Source organism: Frieseomelitta varia, unplaced genomic scaffold (assembly GCF_011392965.1).
Source record: "Frieseomelitta varia isolate USP_RPSP 00005682 unplaced genomic scaffold, Fvar_1.2 scaffold_627, whole genome shotgun sequence".
Taxonomy (NCBI): domain Eukaryota; kingdom Metazoa; phylum Arthropoda; class Insecta; order Hymenoptera; family Apidae; genus Frieseomelitta; species Frieseomelitta varia.
In genome coordinates this window covers 81,116-83,065 of record NW_025110398.1, presented here as the reverse complement: position 1 = coordinate 83,065, position 1,950 = coordinate 81,116, and the positions used below count along the sequence as shown (strand labels likewise).

The 1,950-nt window shown below is 44.1% G+C and overlaps 1 protein-coding gene across 1 annotated transcript in view; it reads left to right on the top strand.

The window, feature by feature from the left end:
• The first annotated feature begins 937 nt into the window (after positions 1-937).
• The window catches only part of LOC122534691, a 2,991-nt gene continuing 1,978 nt past the window's right edge, over positions 938-1,950 (top strand). The window contains exon 1 of the mRNA XM_043665574.1: positions 938-1,940. Within this exon, the coding sequence (XP_043521509.1) occupies positions 938-1,940 (1,003 nt within the window). The remainder of the gene's footprint in view (positions 1,941-1,950) is intronic.

Sequence of the window (1,950 nt, the reverse complement as noted above, 5' to 3'; positions counted from 1 at the left end):
GTTCTTCGCTTCCGATTGCACAAGTACGTTTTGACGGGCGACATTGAGAAAATGTACCGCCAATTTCTCGTGCGAGATCAAGACCGCATTTACCAAAAGATTATCTGGCGGAACAAGGAAGGCAAGCTCACCATTTACAATTTAAACACGGTCACGTTTGGATTATCTGCAGCTGCATTTCTAACCATTCGATGCATCAAACAACTAACCGACGAAAAAGCACATCATTTCCCAGCAGCCTCCGAAACCTTGAGAAGAGACTTGTACGTCGATGATCTCATAACGGGTGCTAACACTCTGGATGATACAATAAGGTTGCGTGACGAAATTATCCAACTTCTACACAGAGGTGGAATCAACATTCGTCAATGGGCCTCCAACGAGCACTCGGTTTTATCCGGATTATCGGGGACCAGTGTAAAATTCTCATTAAGCCCATCCAACGACAACACCATCAAGACGCTCGGTATCTATTGGGAATCATCACACTACCGCATTACATACTCAGTTCAACGAGCGACAATTCACAAAACAATAACAAAATGCACTATCCTGGCCGATGTCGCGAAAATTTACGATCCGCTAGGACTATTAGGGCCCGTGGTTGTTACCGCGAAAATCCTTCTTCAAAAATTGTGGACACTGAAGCTGCATTGGGACAAATCCGTACCTCTCGATATTCACACTTACTGAACAACCTACTATACACAACTGGAGACCCTCAACAATTTATCATTTCCCCGTAAGGTAATAGTGGACGATGCTGATGATGTGCAATTACATAGATTTTGTGACGCCAGTGAAAGGGCGTATGGTGCGTGTATATACATCAGATCGCATTCACCGAATCATGGGATACAATGCACCTTGCTTTGTATCCCATGCGCAAGTCAAGAGTAGCTCCGTTAAAAGTCATATCTCTCCCTCGTTTAGAACTATGCGGAGCTCTTCTCCTAGCAAAGTTGTACGAGTTAATCAACCAAGCTATGCACATCGAAATAATGCAACATTCTGGACAGATTCCACCATCGCATTACACTGGATCAACACACAACCATCTGCATTGAAAACCTTTGTTGCCAACCGCATCGCCGAAATCAGAGAGAAGACCTCACCTGACCAATGGAAACACGTGCCCACAGAGTACAACCCAGCCGACGGATTATTCAGAGGACTCTCACTAGTTGAATTAGCAAAACAAACAATATGGCAGTCAGGCCCATCATGGTTGGCGCAACCCAAAGACAACTGGCCACACCTCGAACTAAAATTACCAAATACAATTCCGGAGAGCCGTAATAACTTTTGTTTCAAGATGGAGATCCTTCCCAACCAACTATTACGACGATACTCCAATTTTGATAAATTCACTCGAATAATAGCATACTGCCTTCGATTCAGGTCACCACGACCTAAAGGTCCGCTGCAGCCAGCTGAATTAGAAAGAGCCATCAAGATCATAGTGAAATGGTTGCAAGAGGAAACCTTTCAACGCGAGTTGTGCGAATTGCGAAAAAATTGCAAAATACACAACAAGAGCAAGTTGCTCACATTAAATCCATTCCTAGATAGCGATGGAATTATCCGAATCGGAGGAAGACTCGTTCAAGCCAACCAATCATATCATGCTACCCATCCAATTGTCCTTCCAAAATCCCATCATATTGTCTCCCTGATCATACAATCCTACCACATCAAAAATCTTCACGCTGGAGCTCAGACTACACTCTACTCTATTAGACAAAGGTACTGGCTACTTGACGGACGAAACCAAGTCAGAAGAGTAGTCAGAAGTTGCATTAAATGTTTTCGAGCGGCCCCACCATCAACGAATTATCCAAAGGGAGATTTACCGGCAGTCAGGGTAAATGAAGCACCACCCTTCACGAACGTTGGTGTTGACTACTGCGGGCCATTCTACATTAAGGAAAAGAAGATCCGTAATCGAAA